At 46.9% G+C, this 21375-nt stretch overlaps 1 protein-coding gene across 1 annotated transcript in view; it reads right to left on the bottom strand.

Moving 5' to 3' along the window:
• Positions 1 to 3405: 3405 nt before the first annotated feature.
• The window catches only part of LOC124551111 (esterase FE4-like), a 182445-nt gene continuing 164475 nt past the window's right edge, over positions 3406 to 21375 (bottom strand). The window contains exon 10 of the mRNA XM_047126050.1: positions 3406 to 3759. Within this exon, the coding sequence (XP_046982006.1) occupies positions 3600 to 3759 (160 nt within the window). The 3' untranslated portion in view covers positions 3406 to 3599. The remainder of the gene's footprint in view (positions 3760 to 21375) is intronic.

Here is a 21375-nt window from a genome sequence, read left to right as displayed (position 1 = left end):
TTCCGATTTCTGCTGCAGATCCAAAACCAATTGAGTTTTCACCTGTATTTCTGCTGCATACTTATGCTAGTGATATAACGGCTTATTAATTTTGTGTTAGCAGAAGAGCCATCACCGTGTTACGAGTGGAGGCCGAAATGCACGCGTTTTAGCTCACGCAGGCTGGCGTGAGGAGGGAAGAACTATACTGATGTGAGGTCTGGAACATGACAAGGAATTAGAATTCAGAAAGCGGACGTAATTAGTTTGATACTTAACTTTAATCCATTAATGATGAACGTCGCTCTTGACGGTACATGATTCACAATATTATCTGTTCAGAATACATTCTTGAAGATAGTAATTATAGTAACTGAATATGGCGCCTTGCTAGGTCGTAGCAAATGACGCATCTGAAGGCTATGCTAAACTGTCGTCTCTGCAAATGAGAGCGTATGTAGTCAGTGAACCATCGCTAGCAAAGTCGGCTGTACAACCGGGGCGAGTGCTAGGGAGTCTCTGTAGACTAGACCTGCCGTGTGGCGGCGCTCGGTCTGCAATCACTGATAGTGGCGACACGCGGGTCCGACGTATACTAACGGACCGCGGCCGATTTAAAGGCTACCACCTAGCAAGTGTGTTGTGTGGCGGTGACAGTTAATGTCTGCAAGAAATCTAATTCTTCCATCCGCTTCTCATGTGCTTTATAAAGCCGAAGAACGACTCAGCTCTAACTGTGAAAGGTTTTCATGATCATAATAGTAACAGTCTGATATCTTTCAAGTAATTTCACGTATCTAGCGGTACTACATCTTTCAAGCATGCTATGTTTACATATTTAGCAGTTGTTACATCTTTCAATTCTTTGGAAGTTTCGGTGTTTTACGTCTGAACTTAAACAGTATGCAACAGTAACGTTGAAAACATAAACAGAACAGTACACTAGATGACCACAATCTTCCTCTTTCTCTCCCTCTTTCACATAATTAAAGGGACTGTAGCACACAAAATTTGGTCTTGTCTCCTGTCCAGGAAAATGTTCTATACTAGTTCATACATACAGATAACTGAATAGCGAAGTAATACTCAGTAAGCGTTGGGCTGTCTCTGTGATCGCGTATTGCCTGTATTCTCTGTGGAAAATTCAGTGATTCTGTATCAGTCACTGCCAAGTGTTGATCCCAGACATATTGATAACATCCGATTTCCTTCCAGTCCAATCATCTTCGGATGCCCTCCACGGCCAGGGTGGTGCAGTATGGCATATACGCACGTCCACGACTGTGGCAGGTTTCTCTGGCCTATGAGAGTTCGTGATGTACGAGGGGATGGGCGCTCTGCGTTTGGACATCTGGGAGGTCAGTGGGCCCTGTGCAGGAGTGTTTTCAGCGATCTCAGGCATTTAGTTGTGACAACAACTAGGACCGTGGTTTAGTGCTTCTTAATACATTACAGTGCACTCTTCCTTGTAGTGGCAATTGTTGTTTCCATCCTATCACGCAGTAGGCCCTTGTAGTGTAACGACGTGCATGACTCAATGATGTTTGTTTGAAATATGACCATGTGCAGACTTCGTCACCTACGTCGTTTACAAAACACTTCAAAAAATTATTTAAATTATTTTAAAGTTCTCTGTAAAAGATTCTTGGACGAAACTGTAATTAAAACACCTTCAGTTGAATCGTTTGTGCAAAATTACGTCACTCAGTCGAACTGGTTTGAGCAACTTTTGAAATTTAGATGTCGTTTGTTTCTTCTTGGAAATTATATTCTTGCAAGTTATCTTATTTTTCCCATATTAAACTCAAATTGTAAAACCCTTAAGATAAAAAAAAATCGAAATCAAACTCTTCTTAAAATTAATACGTCGGAAAAATTCAGTAATAATTCTTCCTGAATATAACTCTATACAATTCTGAACACGTATTTAAGCTTTAGAGCATACACTGTTTAATTGTGTTCGTATATGCTACATACAGATGCGAACATCAGACTCGACAAAACAGAGCGGAACAAAATACAACATGAACTAAACATTCTGTGACATTATTACAATGGAAAATTACAAATTTTTATTTATTTGAATGTTAGAGGTTCGACGCAACATCCCGGTCACATGACCTTCTGCTGCTCTTTGGCCATTGACCCGCGACGTCTAGTGGCCAGCAATTTTCTTTCTGGTTCCGGCAGTGAAGATGCTGTTTCCGCGAGTTGCGCTGCTCTCTCCAAACATGAAACACACAAAACAAAAATACAAAACTTTAAATATTTTACAAACGTAACAAATTATTACAAATACATAAACAAAACACTAAATTAAACTTATATTTACCTGCAAACTGAGCTGATCCTTGTGGATGGGTGACGCTTTAATTTTGCGTTCCATTACACCCTTCCTCCTCCACCTTCCAAATATAGCAGAAGGAAACTATTTAGGAATTTTATAGTGCTTTAAAAACCCAACAGCGACGTCAAATTCCCAATTGTTGATAGCAATCTCTGACTCCTATCTATGACAACTGCTACTTCTACGAATTCGTTCATGGTTTATGTGGGTCGTGTTTAGTGCTTCGCAATACTTCACAGTGAACTCTGTCTTGGAGAGGTATTTGTTGTTGTTGTCCCTATTCTATCTCGCTGTGGATCCTTCTTCCTCCTCTTGCTCATTTTTCGTCCTGGTGTAGCTGAGAGAACCAGTCACAACATTAAATTCCCGGTTGATCAATTTACTGTTTCAGACAGTTGAATTGCGTGCACGCACAACAGTCTAGCGCCTCCCACAAATTGTCTAAGAACATAGCCTGAAAACTGAGTTGAAATTTGAAATTTTCAGCTACCTCTAAGGTAATGGACTTCCTACCGAATGACATAACAGTGCCAGTATCCACCGATAGGAGGCAATGAGAAAAAATACAGTAGGCTTTGGAAACCAGGTGGTTGCTGGACCGAATCCCACCAAATATTCAAATCCTATTATCCAGAAACATAATTCTAGGAAAAGCTGTTTCACACAAAGTACCGATTTAATTAATTAATCGGTCAATCTGATAGAGTGCACGAATATTTCCAAGACATCCAAGACAGAAGGTCCTGGATCATTCATGTTAATTAGAAAGGGTTCATAGAAAGACTTGATAGAAATTTGTCTAATAAAGTATGAAAACTCCACAGTTACGATTCTATCACACAATTCCTACAACAAATGTGGAACATGCTTCTTACCTCAGCACATCAGAAAAGGAAAAACGAAAAAGTTTAATTCATTAATTGGTTAAACAATACCTTTGAAAGGAAGGAAGTGAGATACTTGAAAAAAATTAAAATTTTTATGTAATTAAATGTATGAGCATACATTGCCTCTGAAAACTGCCTTATAAAACTGGAATAAAAAATGGTGGTATTGTCCATTTACGAGTAACTAAAACAAGAATAGCATTTTGCTTAGTCCAGATTTTATTTTACATTGACAGTACTTTACAAAATCTATGAAATATTCTTTCCCTGTGTGAGGTGTAGATTAATCACAGAATTTTTGATGGTCGTGGTCGAAGTATGGGCAAGATCTCTCTCATAAAAGATTTCGGCGATTTCCCTTGATATTTCTGGGGTCTGCGCTGCTGCTAGCTGCCATATCGGTCGTAGAGTTTCTCCCAGAAGGCCACCCGCTCCTCAAATGGCCGTCTGGCTATGTACAGCCCGTCGCTGGTGATGTGCAGGTAGGACTGGTCCTGCTCTGTGAAAGGCGGCCATGACACCTCCACCTTCGGGTCTGCTGGTTGACTGCACACAAAAAAGGAAAGGTTCCTCACAAGAAGCAAACAATGCATTTAGATTGTTCAAAACATGTTGCACCAAAATTATACAGTCTGTAGAGGACACTTTATTTACAGATCCGCGTCCAAGGCTCGGTTTTAGAGAGGGAGGTGGGTATATTTTGTTACAATCTCCGTGTACCTCCACCTTGCACTCCGTCTTCAGGCCACAAGAGGCCCATCGGGACCATCCGACCGCCGTGTCATCCTCAGCTGAGGATGCAGATAGGAGGGGCATATGGTCAGCAAACCACTCTCCCGGTCGTTATGATGGTTTCCTTTGACCGGAGCCGCTACTAATCGGCCGAGTAGCTCCTCAATTGGCATCACGAGGCTGAGTGCACCCCGAAAAATGGCAACAGCGCATGGCGGACCGGATGGTCATCCATCCAAGTTCCGGTCACGCCAGATTCCGTGATGTTGTTGCAAACTTTCAGGGATGATGGAAAAGAGAAATCTATCAATTTAATGTAAGGGGAACCTGGTCTGGAAATGAGCGAGTCGAAAGTTATATGCGAAAATTGTTGTGATACCTATGACATCTATAACACAGGAGAGATACCGACAGACTTCCAGAAATGTATCATTGTTCCTATACTGAAGAAGGCAGCAGCTACAAAATGTGAAGTTACGAACTCTAAGCCTAATATCACATGCATCAAAAATTCTCATAAAAATAGTTCTAAAGAGAATTGAAGAGAAGGTGGAAGATATGCTGAGTGAAGATCAGTTTTTCTTCAGAAGGGGATTGGGAACAAGAGAGGTGATTCTGGCACTGAGACTCGTTATCGAAAAGCAATTACAGAAAAATAAACCAACTTATATTGCCTTTGTAGACATGGAAAAGGTATTTGATAACGTTACCTGGCAAGAGATCTTCAGAGTGCTGAGCAAAAGTGGAATAAAGTACAAAGACATCCGTGTGATTCTCAGTTTCTGTAAGAATGAGGTGGCAGTGATTAGGAACTGTCATCAGGAACAAGAAGCAAATATTAGAAAAGGGGTAAGGCAAGGATGTGCTCTCTCTTCTCTTATATTCAATGCTTGCATCCAGGAAGCTATAGACCAAGTTTGAGAAACTGCTGAGGTGGGGATCAAAATTAATGGGCAGAAGATAGACATGCTACGTTATGCAGATGATAATGCTATAGTCACGGAAACAAAAGAAGATCTAGTGGAAGTCCTCAGAACAACGGAAAAAGTTCTATGCAATCAGTATGGTATGAGAATAAACAAGAAAACGACTAAATTGATGGTATGCAGTACAGGAGCAGAATATGAACATCTGAGAATGAGAATTGGAAGAGAGGAGCTGGAAGTGATAGAGGAATTTACTTACCTGGGAAGCAAAATCACAAGGGATGGCAGAAGCCGGAAAGAAATTGCGAGCAGAATAAAAAAGTCCAAAATTGCATTTAATCGGAGAAGGAACTTACTCACCAGCAACAACATCAGTCTGAAAATAAGGAAACGTATCATGAAAAGTTTCGTTTGGATTGTGGCCGTATACGGATATGAAACTTGGACAATTGGAAGAGAAGAGAGAAGACAGATAGAGGCCCTGGAGATGTGGTGCTATATCCTCTGCCTCGTGATGACTGGGTGTTGTGTGATGTCCTTAGGTTAGTTAGGTTTAAGTAGTTCTAAGTTCTAGGGGACTGATGACCATAGATGTTAAGTCCCATAGTGCTCACAGCCATTTGACCCATTTTTTTGTGGTGCTATAGAAGGATGATGAAGATCAGCTGGACAGACAAAGTGACAAATGAAGAGGTGCTTAGAAGAGTACAGGAAACCAGATCTCTGTGGATGCACACCGAAACAAGAAGAGACAAACTTGTAGGGCACATCCTACGACACAACAACATCACTGGAACACTAGCAGAAGGAGCTATTGAGGGAAGGAATCAGCGAGGGCGACCAAGGATATCACACATGCAACAGATCATGAATGACTTTGGCTGTAAAACATACGTGGAAATGAAGAGGAAGGCAGACAGAAGAAAGGAATGACGCTCTGCTGCGAACCAACCTCAGGCTTGAACACTAAAAGAAGAAGAAGACAGTGGATTACTTCTTAAATTCCACCTGTGTGCTGAGTACTTTGAGATATTCCACATTCCAGGCAGTTCGTGGTTTGTCTCCACCTTGCCCCCCACGACACATTTACACTAAGCTGGCATGGAGATACCATAATATCGTGTAGAACTTCCTTTTGCCCAGTGTGGTGTAATAACTCGACGTGACACGCAGTTAACAAGTCGCCTAAAGTCCCCTGCAGAAATATGGAGCCATGCTGCCTCTGTAGCTATCCATAATTGTGAAATGTTGCGAGCGCAGGAATTTGTGCCCGCACTGGCCTCTCGGTTATGACCCATAAATGTTTGATGGGATTCATGTTGGGAGATTTGTCCAGAATGCTCGTCTAACCAATCACGAACAATTTTGACCGGTAACATGGCACATTGTCATCCACAAAAATACTACAGGGTGTTACAAAAAGGTACGGCCAAACTTTCAGGAAACATTCCTTACACAGAAATAAAGAAAAGATGTTACGTGGACATGTGTCCGGAAACGCTTAATTTCCATGATAGAGCTCATTTTAGTTTCGTCAGTATGTACTGTACTTCCTCGATTCACCGCCAGATGGCCCAATTGAAGGAAGGTAATGTTGACTTCGGTGCTTGTGTTGACATGCGACTCATTGCTCTACAGTGCTAGCATCAAGCACATCAGTACGTAGCATCAACAGGTTAGTGTTCATCACTAACGTGGTTTTGCAGTCAGTGCAATGTTTACAAAAGCGGAGTTGGCAGACGCCCATTTGATGTATGGATTAGCACGGGGCAATAGCCGTGGCGCGGTACGTTTGTATCGAGACAGATTTCCAGAACGAAGGTGTCCCGACAGAAAGACGTTCGAAGCAACTGATCGGCGTCTTAGGGAGCACGGAACATTCCAGCCTATGTCTCACGACTGGGGAAGACCTAGAACGACGAGGACACCTGCAATGGACGACACAATTCTTCGTGCAGTTGACGATAACCCTAATGTCAGCGCCAGAGAAGTTGCTGCTGTACAAGGTAACGTTGGCCACGTCACTGTATGGAGAGTGCTACGAGAGAAACAGTTGTTTCTGTACCATGTAGTGTGCAGGCACTATCAACAGCTGATTGGCCTCCACGGGTACACTTCTGCGAATGGTTCATCCAACAACGTGTCAATCCTCATTTCAGTGCAAATTTTCTCTTTACGGATGAGGCTTCATTCCAATGTGATCAAAGTGTAAATTTTCACAATCAACATGTGTGAGCTGACGAGAATCCGCACGCAATTGTGCAATCACGTCATCAACACTGATTTTCTGTGACGTTTGGGCAGGCATTGTTGGTGATGTCTCGATTGGGCCCCATGTTCGTCCACCTACGCTCAGTGGAGCACGTTATCATGATTTCATACGGGATACTCTACCTGTGCTGCTAGAACATGTGCCTTTACAAGTACGACACAACATGTGGTTCATGCACGATGGAGCTCCTGCAAATTTCAGTCGAAGTGTTCCTACACTTCTCAACAACAGATTCGGTGACCGATGGATCGGTAGAGGCGGACCAATTCCATGGCCTCACGCTCTCCTGACCTTAACCCTCTTGACTTCCATTTATGGGGGCATTTGAAAGCTTTGAAAGCCATTTCCGATAACAAAGTGATTGAAGTCACGCTGGTACGTTCTGTTGCTGTGTGTTTCCATTCCATGATTAATGTGATTTGAAGAGAAGTAATCAAATGAGCTCTAACATGGAAAGTAAGCCTTTCCGGACACGTGTCCACATAACATATTTTCTTTCTTTGTGTGTGTGAGGAATGTTTCCTGAAAGTTTGGCCGTACCTTTTTGTAACACCCTGTATAACTGTTTGGGAGCATAAGTTCATGAATAACCATTTCCAATCAGCTGGACCAGAGGTCCCAATTCATTCCATGTAAACACAGCCCACACCAATATGGAGCCCCCATTAGCTTGCACACGCCTTGTTGACAACTTGAGACCATGGCTTTGTGGGATCTGCACTACACTCTAATCAGTTCTTACCTACTGAAATCGGGACTCATCCCATCGGAGCACGGTCTTACAGTTTAACCAATATGATCACGAGCGCTGGAGAGGGGCTGCAGGCCATGTCGTGCTCTTAGCAAAGGCTCGTGTGTCGGTAGCCTGCTGCCACAGCGCATTAACGCCAAATTTCACCGCACTAGATTAACGGATGGGTTCGTTGCATGTATCATATTGAGTTCTGTGCTTATTTGACGCAGTGTTGCTTGTCTGTCAGAAATGACAAACGCCGCTGCTCTCGGTCGTTAAGTGAAGACGTCTGCCAGTGGTTGTCCACGGTGAGAGGTAATGCCGGCAATTTGGTATTCTCCACACACTCGTGACTCTGTGAATCTCAGAATATTGGATTCCCACAATTTCAGAAATTGAATGTCCAAGGAATCAGAGAGAACACGTCTGTCTGCGGACCTTATCAAGCAGGACGGTGGGTTATTATTTGGATACAATACAGAATCGTGTCATTGGAAAAATTCTGCATCGCGAAAATCCTTCTGCAGTTTTATCGAACAAAAATAGCGGATCTTCTTCATGTGTTTAAAAGCATACAAGGCAACACACAACTCCCCATCCATCAAGATGCAGTTCTACTATAAGGAAACTGACATGTAGGCTACCCCACACAACAGTCGTTGTATGAGAGTAACATCAGCCTGCTTTATCGACCTGCTCAAGGTATCAATGTGGAGAGCGTTCTGAGCGTGGAACAATGCACAGACTTACAGCAGAAGCGCTTGAGCTCACATAAGGGTTGCACAGTGATGTTCGAGTACACCACACATGCGCCAGAGGGTCTCAAACAGGGGAGCTCAGTATACTTTTGTCAGTACACATCAAAGTTGGAGAAGTAGACCTGGTGACGAATCAGATCCTTTGACAACCACCCCGCAACGCTGCAGACGAGGTTTTAGCTTCATTCAGTGCAGTCCTGACATCTGGAGTCTAGCCAGAAGCGTGGCAATCTCCGAACCTGGGAACGACACACGATGCCCCAGGAGCTATCGGCCCATAAGCCTACTTCTTACTGTTCTCAGCTTATTTGAGTGACTGTATCTGAAGAGGCTGCAGCGACACATCCAGGTCGAGCAGTTCCTCTTCATTGAGAGTCAGGTCCTGATGTGCAGCTGTTCCATGACGCACCAAGTGTTCAAATACCCCATGGAGACTACTGAACGGTGAGAGTACTATTGGGCGATACTACTCGATGTCTCCAGAGTCCCTGGCGGCGTGATGGCGTCCCATTCAAACCTCTGCTGCTTGGCGCCCCTATGTCAAATACGCAGCTGCTCCGTTTCTATCTTCTGGGGCTGCCCTTCCACGACAGCGCTGGATTAGGTGCGTCGACTAGTCGAAACAGTCGCGACGGAGTCCCGGAAAGTCCTATACCTGTCCCACTGTTGTATGTCCTTTACTTGAGCGGTATGCTTCAGTCCCGAAACACCTAACTGGATCTCTACGCTGACGATACAGCTTCCCTGAGTAACAACAGGAGCCCCTGTATCGTGCAGCGCCAACTACCTCCTGAACTGGAAGAACTTACCATCTGGGCCACTATTAATCGTCTCGTATACAACCCAGAGAAGACCCAGATTATGAACTTTGCATGGTGGCTCAGTCCAGTCGCTGTACCCGCTGTTGAGATCAGTATCAAGGATAAACGATATTAAATCATTCAATGTCATGTCAGACACACGTCTCACGCGGAGTGATCACGTCGAGGGTCCTGACTGCCCCACTATGGGACACTTGCACCAATTATACCCACTTCTACATCCACACTCGACGTTGTCACCAGATTTCAGTTTCACTGTATACAACGTCAGATTCGGAGGTCAGTATGCCGATGCAACATTGTGCCTCTCGACACCATATCAATTGGGCCATCAAAACGATCATGTTCGACAACGCTGTATGTACCTTCATATGGCGAGAGACGGAAACATGTAATACATCCAAGAAACATAGTCAAATATGATCGTAACCAGGTGCTATGTTGTGGGGTTCAAAATGGTTCAAATGGCTCAAAGCACTGTGGGACTTAACACCTGAGGTCCTCAGTCCCCTGGACAGAACTACTTAAACCTAACTAACCTAAGGACATCACACACATCCATACCTGAACAGGATTCGAACCTGCGACTGCAGCAACAGAGTGGTTCCGGACTGAAGCGCCTAGAACCGCTCGGTCATAACGGTCGGCTATGTTGTAGGGAGGAATAACGTTGCATGGACGGCCTGACGTCGAAGTCCTTGAACATGGTGCAATCACCAGTCAACGTTATTATGACACTGTACCCCTTCTACGTGTGTATCTTTTCCGGAGAGCATTTGGCTCTTTTATGGATGACAGTATGCAACCCCATCAAAGAGCGCAGGTGGCGGAACTCTTGTGACGAGAGGGTATTCGGCCAATGGACTGCCCCGCACCCGTTTCCTCGTCTTAAATTGTACAGAGCATATGTGGGATGCTTTGGGGAGACGTAGCGGTGCACGTCCTCGTGCACCACCGACCATCCAGCTAGTCTCAACCAAATTGGCAGAGCAATGGAACTCCCTGCCTCAAGAACGCCTTACCAACGTTTATGCCAGCATGGTAACACGTCGCAGAGCATGCACTGCCGACCATGGTGACCACACACACTATTAGGAACCATGTTCCGCATTTCTAATGATCAGGGCACCATCATGAAAGGTCATGACATCAGTGTAATTATTATCTCTGAATAAAAGTGCCACTTCTGTTTCTCTCATTCCATACTGCTTCCAGTTATATTTTACTAGTTCTTTCGATGTATGGTCCAAGTTCCATCGAATTATGTTTCTTGGCAGTGACTCATCACGCGAAAATTTCTTTCGTTCGGAGGTGCTTCACACCAGTGTGTATACATTGCGCAATAAAATGAAAGGGTCACTTTTTCGAAACACCACAATTATCCCCCATTGTGATGTGAAGTTCGAAATTTAGCTCAAAGATACCTCTTCGTCGTCGGGACGTGTGCAAAACAGGCCACGGCTCAAGCGTTCATGTGAGGCGTAAGATGTTTTAATGATGTCACATTGGCACGAAATTTCACCACAGTTCTGCCCAACGCACAGTGAACGTGCCACACGATGGGAAGGTCATCACACCCCCTCTTACCCATATTTCATCCCTTCTTTTCCGCCTATGCGATGGAAGTCAGAATCGCGACGCACAGCAATGATATCAGGCGGTTTTCATTCGGGTAGGTAAGAAAAGATTTCAGAAATGCCGCGAAACAACGGTAGGGGTTTGCGTAAAGGATACCAATGCAACCACTCCCCCCACTGGGCCTTGATTCGTACATATTTCGCGATCGAAAACGGAAAAACCTTATGGGGTGGCATAAAGGGCTCCTTCCCACGGAGCGTTGACTCCCGCATATTTGGAGATCGGGAAAGTGAGTTGCCAGTGTGACGAGCAACCGGATAACGACTTAACCCTGCTCCAAAGACACCATGGGCCAGGAACCCCAATGAACGCGATCACATGCCTTTGTAGTGCAGTGCGAAGCCAGATTTTGCTCTGCTACACGGGATGGAACCACTAGGGAACTTTCAAAACCATACGACGAAACCTGAACGTGATCCAAAGCAGTGAAAGGCGCTACAGTCTGGAACCGTGCGACCGCTACGGTCGCAGGTTCGAATCCTGCCTCGGGCATGGATGTGTGTGATGTCCTTAGGTTAGTTAGGTTTAAGTAGTTCTAAGTTCTAGGGGACTGATGACCACAGCAGTTAAGTCCCATAGTGCTCAGAGCCATTTGAACCATTTTGAACCACTAATCACATAAGGAAGGGGGATATGTTTGTATAATTTTATTTAACAAAATAAAAAAAGGTGATAACCCCCGCCGTAGTGGTGACAGCCACCCCAGTGGCCTCCACCGCGGTGAGGGGCGGTAGCTGGACTTCGTGATGTTTGAAGGACGCCTTGACATAGACAGTCGTCCTGCCACCGTGGGCTGGCCGCCGATAGTTGGCCGCCGTGATATGAATTCCCGGCTTCAGGAATGTCTCGCACACGGGGCAAATGTCAATTGCCTCGTCGCGCATGAACTCCCCGAATTCCCCCTACCGGGGGACCGAGCCGTTCTCGTTGAAGGCGCAAACTGTGAGGCCACGGATGTGGCGATTATCCGTGGCGGGGAGAAGTAGCAACGCAGGGCCGAAGGGTCGTCGTGACCGCGGTGACGAGCGATCGGAGCTCAGCTCCGGCGGGAGCAGAGGGGGCGGCGGGAGCCACTGGGGCGGCTTGTTGCAACCGTTCCGTAGAAGACGACTGCCGTGGAACATCGGCCGCTAGTTTGGGTGGCGGCGCAGCACGAGTTTCCGGCTGCCGCCGCGGCAGAGTGTCGGCAGAAGTACGTTCCGCAGCGGCAGGGGTAAGTAGCTCGGCCCACGTGCCGGCGACGCCTGCGTGGGGCGGCATCCCGCGCGCCAGGCGTGAGTGCGGCGGTTGCCACCCGCCCGGGCGAAGCCGCGGACGGCGCAGTCGGCTGCTGCCTCTCGCCAGCGCCCTGCTCCGATCGCCGGGTGGAGGAGGCAGACGGTCCGCCCTCGGAGGAGGCAACAAAGCTGGTCGACGGGTGTACTTGACGAGAAGGAGCAGCCCTGCCCCGTTGCTGGCTTCGGCCCCGTTTGAACGCCGAACATTCTCTGTAACTGGCAACGTGCGACGCGCCGCAGTTGCAGCACGTCGGTTTTCCTTCTCGGGTGAGCCCGCGGGATTTTTTCTCGCGCTGCCCCGCGCACTTTACGCAGCAAGGCAGCACGGAGAAGTATCGGGAGACGTGGTCCAGCCTCTGGCATGAGAAGCACTGGGGCCCCTTGCCTTTGGCCTGAAGCGGTTACACCTCGACATTTACGCGGCCGACTCTCTGCACCTGGAAAATCTTCCGGTTTTCCAGGTTGTCAACGAGGACAACCTGGTACACAGGCATGTCTCGGTGAGTTCGAGGGGACTTCATCAGGCCGGTGGACGGGATGCCAAAGCCCATGTCCTCGAGCTCCTGCTACTTTATCCCCTTAGGGGTTGAAGTTCAAAAAATACTGATTTTTATATATATATATATATATATATATATATATATATATATATACGGGGTTGCAGTACTAAAAATACTGAAATACCTAAATATATATATGGGGTTGAAGTTCTAAAAATACTGAAATATATATATATATATATATATATATATATATATATATATATATATATATATATATATATATAAATCAAATACCAACTTTCGTAGTTCTAGCTTCAAAATTGCGTTACTAGCAATATATTTTCAAAAAATCTTTTATCCCTTAATTCACCCTCCTAGATGTGGAATTTCGAAAAATTCCTTATCAAACGACGCGTACGCTATAAGATGAACACCCGCGCCACATTCCAAGTTACTATCCGTAGCGGTTTGGGCTGGGCCGCGATGAGTCAGTGAATGAGTGACATTTGGTAAATTGTCTTTTAGGTATAGAGATGCGTATATATACTTCATAGAGGGTCATCGTTGTTAGGATAAATCTCGAAATGTTCTTGACCAATTTACTTCAGATTTTTACAAGATACTTTACTTTGATGTAAACAGGACATATTCTTTTAAACAACAATGTACAAGTTTTCTGTCAAAGGCGACTGCGAGAAAGAAAATACTGTGCAATGCAGTGCTGTGAAAAGTGGGGATTTGTTTAATCTTCCGCAGTCCCCTCCACAAGCACCAAAGAAGCACTGAGAATGACACACCCATCCAAAGGAGTGGCACCATCAAGACTCAACAGTGTTGCATGCCCTCACTTCATGGGAAACTGAGGAGAGGAAGTCAATCCAGAACATTGGCGTAAAAAGACTGGTGATCAGGGACTTTACCAAACTTGAGGGGAAGGTGGCGGAATACCACCTTCAGAAGTTTGAGCGGCTCGGAAGGGTGCGTGTAGCACTGGAGGCCATCCGAGCAGATGGCGTCCATCATCGCGTGGTACTCTGTAATGCATGTAACTGTGACCTCGTATAGGTCACGGCCGGCGGCCTTGACAGCAGTGGTCGTGGTCACCCTGTCAAGTTTCTGTTGGAATTCCCTGTAGACGCCGTCCCATTGGACGACGATTGGCGGCGGAGACGGCGGCCTCTTCTGGGGCGGCGCCAGAGGCGCGTCGCCGTCCTCCGGCGCGTCTACGCTGACGCCCGCAAACGTGTTGGCGGTCGGCAGCGGCTGCAGTTGCCGCCTGGGTGGGGCAACACAGCCGTCTGCATCAGGTTGCCGGGAGGCAGCAGGCGAACGAGGGGGTCGCTGCGTTTTCGTTGTCGGTCTCGGCTTGGCGGTGCTCCAGGAGGAGCCCGCGACCGTCTTCACTGCCTCTGTGGTCGAGGCGCGGGAGGCCCTAGATGCCTTCTTCCGCGGCCTCGCGGCGTCAGAGGTCAGGGATGAATCATCGGAATGGTCGTGGGTCACAGCTCGGCGCTTTCTGGGTGCGCGGGCATCGTCAGGGTCGATGTGTCGACGCTCTGCCTCGGCAATAGCCTCAGCGAGGTTTGCGTCCGGCAGTTCGATGGCCTCCATCTCGGTGGCCTCTGCAGCTGACTGTGCCCCCGTCCAGACCGCGGGGTTTCCCCCAGCGCAGGTCGGGGTATCAACTAGCGCAGCCACGGGCTCTTTCTGCGTCTCTGGGGCCGGAGGGGCAACCGGGGGTACATCGACATCTCGGGTGGTCGAGTCCCGCGGCACGAAATCCCCGTGGCCGCCTGCGCCCGGCCCGCAAACTCATGCAGTGCGACTGGCGAGGCTCTGGGTGGCACACCCGACTCTTGCTGTCTCGTGTGCGGTAGTGCAGCAGCCTTCCAAATATTGCAGGAGGCGAGTATGGCCACCTCACCATCCTCTCGGCCAAGGTAGGAGCCCCTTGCATGAGCTTGTTCATAATAATGCTCGGTCACGAGAGTGCAAGTCAGAAGTAAAAGAGTCGTCAGCCTTGTCATAGTCAGGAGTCAGTAGCCGGTCGTCATAGGTGGGGGCTGGATAGGGCCGCCACCGTGATCAGCTCGGTCGCCTGAGCTGCCCCGACGGACTACGACCCGCCACACTCTTCGCATGAAAAGACACTTCTCTCGTCGACATCTCGAGCAGCACTGCTGTGTGTGCGTTGCCGGCGGTGCGCCGCCTTATATAGCTTATAAACCCCGTTGGCGAATGTATCTGCCAGAACTATTTGCGATCACGTGCATGGCGTAGCAAAGTAGTTCCTAGCCTAGCTGTGACCTCTGGTGAAGCTGTTGTGCAGCCTCCGCGAACGGATAGCGATCCCTGTTGGCCGTTGGTGTGTTGTGTTGTGGCCGCCGGTATGTCTTTGTTTTGAAAACACAGACGATGTAGGTTTTCCTGGTGAATATACACCCTGTGATGCAGGCATCCCGTGATGGTTAGACGTAAAGTGGGATGCCAGTGCAGTAGGCGCTACGGTGTCCGAAGTGAGCGGCCACAGCAATGATGATGAGGTCAACACGACACCCAGTCTCTGAGCGCTGACCACTCAGCTATCGAGGCGAACTCACGGGAGATAAGGAAATGCAAGCTACTTTATTTCAGTTTCGATAATAGAAGGTAACATCACCAAAAACCATTTTTTTTTAGAAACTCGATCTCCTTTAAACCAAACAGCAACGGACTGGTCTTAACAGCAAAGAGTATCGTACACATAAAATACGACTGTCCCATGTCCCCACTATACACTTCGTTCACTTGAAATATGTAATAAGGAATCACATCTCTACTATTAAAACTCTCCAGACTTGCAATGGCTTTCAGTGTATCACTAGGAGACCGCACAACTGCAGCAGTGATCCAACCATTACCATTTGAAGCTGCATCATTGCATTCGTAACTGTAAAGTTACATACTCGCAAAACACGGACGGCCCTTGCTGAATCACTTGCGCTCCGACGTTACTACTCGAAGTAACTTCAACCTTATCAATGGCCGTATACACAACAGGCCGAGAATGCCCAAATCTCCGCGAGGCACCTCTGTTCGCCGTCCAATGCTGTCGCACGCGCAGCTGCACAGTAACTGACGCCGTCTTTCCTGATTATTTACTTATATAGTCCCATCAACTTCTGTCTTGACCGGATGGACAATAAAATCGCGCGAGACTCTAACAAGGGAAATTCCCCATCGTCCTTCACTCAGATTTAGCGGTAAGAGAAGCCTGTGGGGAGCCCGCTGAAAACCTGAACACAGATCAAGCATGACAATAGGAAGAAGGTGTACCGAACGGTGCAGAAAAGCAAACTACAGGGTGTTACAAAAAGGTACGGCCAAACTTTCAGGAAACATTCCTCACACACAAATAAAGAAAAGATGTTATGTGGACATGTGTCCGGAAACGCTTAATTTCCATGTTAGAGCTCATTTTAGTTTCGTCAGTATGTACTGTACTTCCTCGATTCACCGCCATGATGTCATACAGGATGCTCTACCTGTGCTGCTAGAACATGTGCCTTTGCAAGTACGACACAACATGTGGTTCATGCACGATGGAGCTCCTGCACATTTCAGTCGAAGTGTTCATACGCTTCTCAACAACGGATTCGGTGACCGATGGATTGGTAGAGGCGGACCAATTCCATGGCCTCCACGCGCTCCTGACCTCAACCCTCTTGACTTTCATTTATGGGGGCATTTGAAAGCTCTTGTCTACGCAATCCCGGTACCAAATGTAGAGACTATTCGTGCTCGTATTGTGGACGGCTGTGATACAATACGCCATTCTCCAGGGCTGCATCAGCGCATCAGGGATTCCATGCGACAGAGGGTGGATACATGTATCCTCGCTAACGGAGGACATTTTGAACACTTCCTGTAACAAAGTGTTTGAAGTCACACTGGTACGTTCTGTTGCTGTGTGTTTCCATCCCATGATTAATGTGATTTGAAGAGAAGTAATAAAATGAGCTCTAAAATGGAAAGTAAGCGTTTCCGGACACATGTCCACATAACATATTTTCTTTCTTTGTGTGTGAGGAATGTTTCCTTTTTGTTACAGCCTGTATAAGCAGTGAACGGCCCGAGAACAAAAGTGTAATACGTAGTAGGATGAAAGAATAACGCCGTTGTGGGTAAGTGGTGGCGGGCATGCTGTGTTCAAACCTCCCTCGAGCCAATCTATTCCGCTCTTCGCTGTATTCAAATTTATATATGAGGATCTATAATGACAGTTGATTTCGCACAACTACTCTATTAGCAGCCGAAAGGACGTGGGTTTCGAATGGGAACCGCAAACGTTTGATACATTGACTGTGGTATAGTATGTGAGATACAGTCCGTTTGACTGTTCAGAGGTGGCACTAAACCTGCCCAAACATGTAAACAACCATGCATGAGCAGCGTCTATTAGACGGAGGGTGTCCGACAACCGATCAGTTCCAGTCATTCCACCAGGAAGGAGGTACACGGCTTGTCTGTAGTTCAACCATGCCTAGATGGTCAATACCTCAATTCGATCGCGCCCGCATTGTTACCTTGTGTCAGGAAGGGCACTCAACAAGGAAAATGTCTCGGAGTGAACCAAAGCGATGTTGTTCGGACATGGAGGAGATACAGAGAGACAGGAACTGTCGATTACATGCCTCGCTCAGGCCGCCCAAGGGCTACTACCGCAGTGGATGTTCGCTAACTACGGATTATGGCTCGGAGGAACCCTGACAGCAAAGCCACCATGTTGAATAATGCTTTTCGTGCAGCTACAAGATTCCGTGTTACAACTGAAACTGTACGCAATAGGTTGCATGATGCGCATCTTCACTGCCGACGTCCATGGCGAGGTCCATCTGTGCAACCACGACACCATGCAGTGCGGTACAGATGGGCCCAACAACATGCCGAAGGGACCGCTCAGGATGAGTGCCACATATGCCTTCAAGCAGACAATCGTCTGAGACGTGTTTATAGGAAACCTGGTCAGGCTGAACGGGGCACAGGTTCGAATCCTGCCTCGGATAAGGATGTGTGTGATGTCATTAGGTTAGTTAGATTTAAGTAAAGTGTAGGGAGGTGATGACATCAGATGTTAAGTCCCATAGTGCTTAGAGCCATTTCAACCAGGCTGAACGCCTTAGACACACTGTCCAGCGAGAGCAGGAAGATGGTCATGGAAGACGCCGTAATGGGTGTACAATACGTGAATGTCGTCCTCCGACCGATAGTGCAAACATATCGGCAGCATATAGGCGAGGCATTCGTCTTCATGGACGACAATTCGCGCCCCCATTGTACACATTTTGTGAATGATTTCCTTCAGGATAACGACATCGCTCGAATAGAATGGACAGCATGTTCTCCAGCCATTAACCGTATCGAAAATGCCTGGGAAAGATTGAAAAGGGTTGTTTATGGACGACGTGACCCACCAACCGCTCTGAGGGATCTACGCCGAATCTGGACCAAAAGTGCTTTGATGAACTTGTGGATAGTGTGCCACCACGAATACACACGTGCATCGATGCAAGAGGACGACCTACTGGGTATGAGAGGTACCGTTGTGTACAGCAATCTGGGCAACCACCTCTGAGTGTCTCGCTGTATGGTGGTAGAACATGCAATGTGTGGTTTTCGTGAGGGATAAATAGGGCGGAAATGATGTTTATGTTGACTCTATTCCAATTTTCTGTACAGGTTCTGGAACTCTCGGAACCGAGGTGATACAAAAAATTTTTTGACGTGTGTAGTTTGTCACATATGCTGCAAAAAATGAACGCAACAGTTTCACGATGACACAGTTTTCCTTTGGATCCATCAAAACGTATGTTTTGAATGTTTTTGAAGCTGCGTTCCGCTTTGGAAGTTTCGACTCTTAAATTCCTATGTTGTAACATAGTTCATACGCTTTTATTCGCTGTTTTCATTTCTGTGAGACGTCTATATGGTATCTTGCTGCTCTCACTATTCATCACATTCAATTGCGAAAGTACCGTTTCTTACCACGTGCATATTCTATAGCCAATGTATAGTACGACAACTGCCAAGACTACAGAAAGAGAACAAACATTTCTATGACCGGACAGACAGTTCACGATGCTATGAAAATAAAAAGCACCAGAGAGTTTTGAACACGAACACGGTTCGTCAGCTTCCTAGTCCAACACTGTGCCAACTTTTTTTGGTTGATCTCTGACCACAACACCACAGCCATTCACATTCACTCAATATTGCACTCTTTAAGCTTGGACATTCACTATTTCTATTTTGCTTTTTTCTCACACTTCAGAACAACTTCTTCCTCTTTATATACTTGATCTGTGTTCAGTTTTTGACAGGCTGTCCATTGGATCCTCTTACCACTAAATGTGAGGGGGGTGCGATGGGAAGTTTCCCTTGTTAGTAAAACCAGAGAGGCGCGCGTGCGTCACACCCAAAGTGACGTCAGAGCAGTACTGTAAGTACAGCTTAAATTCGCACGCCCAACGGCCTGATTGACTATCTTCAGCGCAAATTAACTAAGAAACGGCGCAACGTATCCAATTTTTTTCTGAACAATCATTTCTCAGCCCAGTCTACCCAGCAACGCGCTCACAAGCGTTTTAGACTGTTTCTGATCACCCTCTATCCATTACGTGGCCATCAGCTGGCGATTTGAATCACAGTGGACCGTCGATCGCCCCGTGTGGCTATGTGGAGGTGACGTCACCTCAGACACTTGTGGTCGTCCCGTGTGGCGGTTTACTGTGTGAGGAAACATAATTTCTGCAATATGCAGCTTAGACCCTGCTGACCTCGGAAAACCAAATTCTGGCGCAATCTCTCATGTGCTATGACCCACACGTCGTGCACCGATTATCACCCCACGTTCGAATTCGGTTGCGTCGCGGAGTCCTGTCCCTTCGATTGACATCTGTCTGTATTCAGGTGTCACGTCTACACTTCCAGCACAAGCCGCGTCTAGCAGCAACACTCCTTCGTATGAGGTACATCTTCAAATTGAACAATCGTGGTTTTTGACCCCGCAGATGAGAATATTAGAGGCATTTACTGCATTTTTCTATTGAGGAGTTTCATTCGTTTCATTAAAACACAATCAAATCGGTGTCATTTGGTAGTCTTCCGATGACTGAAAGGAGTAACCACATTAAAGTATTATCCCAAATATAGTGTGCCGGCCGTTGTGGCCGAACGGTTCTAGGCGCTACAGTCTTGAACCGCGCGACCGCTACGGTCGCAGGTTCGAATCCTGCCTCGTGCATGGATGTATGTGTTGTCCTTAGGTTAGTTAGGTTTAAGTAGTTCTGAGTTCTAGGGGACTGATGACCACAGCAGTTAAGTCCCATAGTGCTCAGAGCCATTTGAACCTAATATAGTGTAGAACTGAACGCTGATCCGATGGAATGAAAAATAACATGAAATTGGGTTAAATATGCCTGCCTCGGTAGCTGCGGGGTCAACATGGCTGAATGCCGACGAAAGGGGCCCGTGTTCGACCCCCGGCCGGATTTTTGGTGCTCGGAGACAAGGTGTTATGTTGTCGTCATCAATATTTCTTCATTACTGACGTGCAAGTCGCCTATATGGCGTCATATACTCGGAAGCGCCAAAGAAACTGGTATAGACATGCGTCTTCAAAGCCGGCCGAGGTGGCCGTGCGGTTCTAGGCGCTACAGGTTGGAACCGCGCGACCGCTACGGTCGCAGGTTCGAATCCTTCCTCGGACATCGGTGTGTGTGATGTCCTTAGGTTAGTTAGGTTTAAATAGTTCTAAGTTCTAGGGGACTGATGACCTCAGATGTTAAGTCCCATAGTGCTCAGAGCCATTTGAACCATTTTGCGTCTTCAAATACAAAAAAAGGAAACGGGCAGAATACGGCGCTGCGGTCGGCAGCGCCTATATAACACAGTTGTTAAATCGGTTACTGCTGTTGCAATGGTAGTTTATCAAGATTTAGGTCAGTACGACCATTTCACGAGTGTATCGTGAATATCAGGAATCCGATAAAACATCAAATCTCCGACATCGAGCGGTCGGAAAAAGATCCTGCAGAACGGGAGCAAAGACGACTGAAGAGAGACGTTCAGCGTCACAGAAATTGCTGCAGATTTCAATGCTGGGCCATCATCAAACGTCAGCGTCCGAACCATTCAACGAAACAACATCGATATGGGCATTCAGAGCCGAAGGCCTACTAGTGTACCCTTGATGACTGCACGACACAAAGGTTTACGCCTCGCCTGGACCCGTCAGCACCGACATTGGACTGTTCATAAATGGAATCACGGTGCCTGGTCGGACGAGTCTCGTTTGAAATTATATCGAGCGGATGGACGTGTATGGGTATGGAGACAACCTCATGAATCCATGGACCCTGTATGTCATCAGGGTACTGTTCAGGCTGATGGAGGCTCTGTAATGGTGTGGGGCATGTGGAGTGATATGGGACCCTTGATACGTCTAGATACTACTCTGCCACG

Source organism: Schistocerca americana, chromosome 9, assembly GCF_021461395.2.
Source record: "Schistocerca americana isolate TAMUIC-IGC-003095 chromosome 9, iqSchAmer2.1, whole genome shotgun sequence".
Classification (NCBI taxonomy): Eukaryota; Metazoa; Arthropoda; class Insecta; order Orthoptera; family Acrididae; genus Schistocerca; species Schistocerca americana.
The sequence above is the reverse complement of the archived record's forward strand: the minus strand, read 5'-3'. Positions and strand labels throughout refer to the sequence as shown.